At 33.3% G+C, this 2,282-nt stretch overlaps 1 protein-coding gene across 1 annotated transcript; it reads right to left on the bottom strand.

Annotated features, from left to right (window-relative positions):
- Positions 1–500: 500 nt before the first annotated feature.
- On the bottom strand, positions 501–2,001 carry LOC112529366. Its single transcript, XM_025140632.1, has 2 exons — positions 1,936–2,001; positions 501–1,336 (listed from the first exon to the last, which is right to left on the bottom strand). Exons 1-2 carry the CDS (start codon positions 1,987–1,989, stop codon positions 710–712), a joined length of 681 nt encoding a protein of 226 aa, XP_024996400.1. The 5' UTR covers positions 1,990–2,001; the 3' UTR covers positions 501–709.
- Positions 2,002–2,282: the final 281 nt, after the last annotated feature.

The raw sequence follows: 2,282 nt of genomic DNA on the forward strand, positions 1-2,282 counted from the left end.
TTTTGAAAAATTTCTAAAATCATCCTCCATATGTTTTTTTTAAGTATATATATAATATTTATATACGACAAATGCAACCAATAAACTCACATACCCTCCTCACCTTTGGTGAGGTTTGAACCATTGATCTCTTAGGAAGTCAAAGACTAGAATACCGCTATGTCAAAGACTCTTTGGTTCAACCTCCATATGTTTAAGGCTGTTATATATATATATGTTGTGATCTTCTTTTAGTTGGAGCTTTTGGTATCTTAGATTTTGATTTAGTATTGGAATTGGAATTGGGTAGTTTCTCAAAGAGTCGTAGGGCCGTGATCTGAAAGCAACATTATTGATATCGGGTTTCCTTGGTCTTAGTCCGAGAATCGAGTACCATTATATAAAGTCAGTAGAGTCAAATGATCACCCATTAACCACACACCATAGGCCTATGTGACAACAGATCAAAGAAAGGATTTCAATAAAAAATATTGTGTATAAAAATATGTTTTATTTGATATCAAACAAGTATAATGTTGTTGGGGGTGTACGACAATATGTCCAAACCCCAAGTTGCACATACAAACATATGATCCCTAATTTCGAGTATAAGCGTAAAAACGTAGAACAAAAAAAAAAAACTAAAAACCATGATCGAGGATTAAAACAATCGAAGAGGGCTCCAAGCTCGCATATAAAGCACAACCACATATAACAAAATCTGGTTTGCTCAAAGAATGGTGCAACAATCATGCGAATGATGGTTTCTTGAGGTTTTTGAGAAAGTACCATAAAACTGATCAGCAGGATATCCAGTAACTTGATCTTGAGTTGTGGGAATGAGTGGAGCTGATGGCTCGGCGGTTGGTGGCGGTGGTGGTGGCACAACATATTCATAATCATCAGCTGTAATTCGGACACCATTAGAACCTCGTACATCATGGTATGTAGCCGTTGGTAATCTAGATGAAGACGAAGATGGTTGGTTGAAGTTGAACTTYAAAGTATTCGATTGTCTGTATTCCACACTCTCTAATCCTTTGGCATGCGATACTTTCACAAGTGCTTCTGCCATATCTTGAACATTCGTATCAAAACCGAACAACCTATTGATTTCTTGTGGTAGAATATCAACAACTTTTTTGAATTTCTTTTGAAGAGCAAACTGAATTACTTGCGGGTGTTTAGCGGTTGAAATYGTGAGTTTCCCAGTGTCAAGATCCATCGACAACAATTCGACACCACCAACTTCTCTGAGTGTGGTTTTCACCCTTCGAATGCATCCTTCACAGGGACAGAACTGATTGATCTGAAGATCAATTAAAATTGGAATAGTGACAGCCATAGTTGATTTTTTCTGTAAAATGTTACAAACCCAACAAAAATATAAATAACATGAATTATATAATGTGTTAGAAAATAAAAAAAGAGTTCTTTTCCCCCCTTCAAGATGTAATTGATGGTGCCTTCAATAGTTAACTTACAATACGATCTTTTAGTTTGACTTCTTCAACATATATACAGCTCATCTAAGAACATTTATGGATATTAATTTGCATCCAGTACTTAGATCTTTCAAGAAATCAATAATGAAGAAGATAATTATTATAAATAATTAAATAAATAAACAGATAATAGAATATTAATTAAAAAAAGCACAGCTAATAAATAATTAACAAGTATTTTGCTAGATTAATTCTGAAATAAATAGTAAAATTAAATCAAAGAACGATTGCAGTGAAATAAAAAGAGAGTTGCTCAAACCRGGAAACCCTAATTTGCGAAGGAAGAAGATGAAGATGAAGATGAAGATGAAGAAGTTTCTGCACCACTTTAAAATGTTATTCATGGTATAACTAACAATTTATATGTAGATACAACTACATGAATCAAAATTCAAGAAATTAAACACATAAAAATGCAATGAAATTAAGAACACAATATGAGAATTCTTACAAACTTTATGGCTTGGTGTTTGCTGGAGTTGGATAGGAGATGAAGCAAGGACATAGAGAGAATTGAGGAAACAAAGGTGGCTTATATAGAAGAAAGGCTGATCAAAGAGCTGAATGGATTGGTCCTTACGCAAGGGCAGTGCTTAATATTTTAAGTTATTTCATTGACTTCTTAACCTCTTTTTTGTTATATATATCATTCCAAGAATTTTAAGTCTTGTATATACACATACAAAGTCATAACTTTGTTATTTTATGGAGAAGACAAACGCGATATATATTCGACGGAGAAATTAGATTAGTAAACTTCATAAAAGATTTATTAGAACATTCGTCCTGAATTCAAAA

This window comes from Cynara cardunculus, assembly GCF_001531365.2.
Source record: "Cynara cardunculus var. scolymus isolate 2C chromosome LG 1, CcrdV1, whole genome shotgun sequence".
In the NCBI taxonomy this organism is placed as follows: domain Eukaryota; kingdom Viridiplantae; phylum Streptophyta; class Magnoliopsida; order Asterales; family Asteraceae; genus Cynara; species Cynara cardunculus.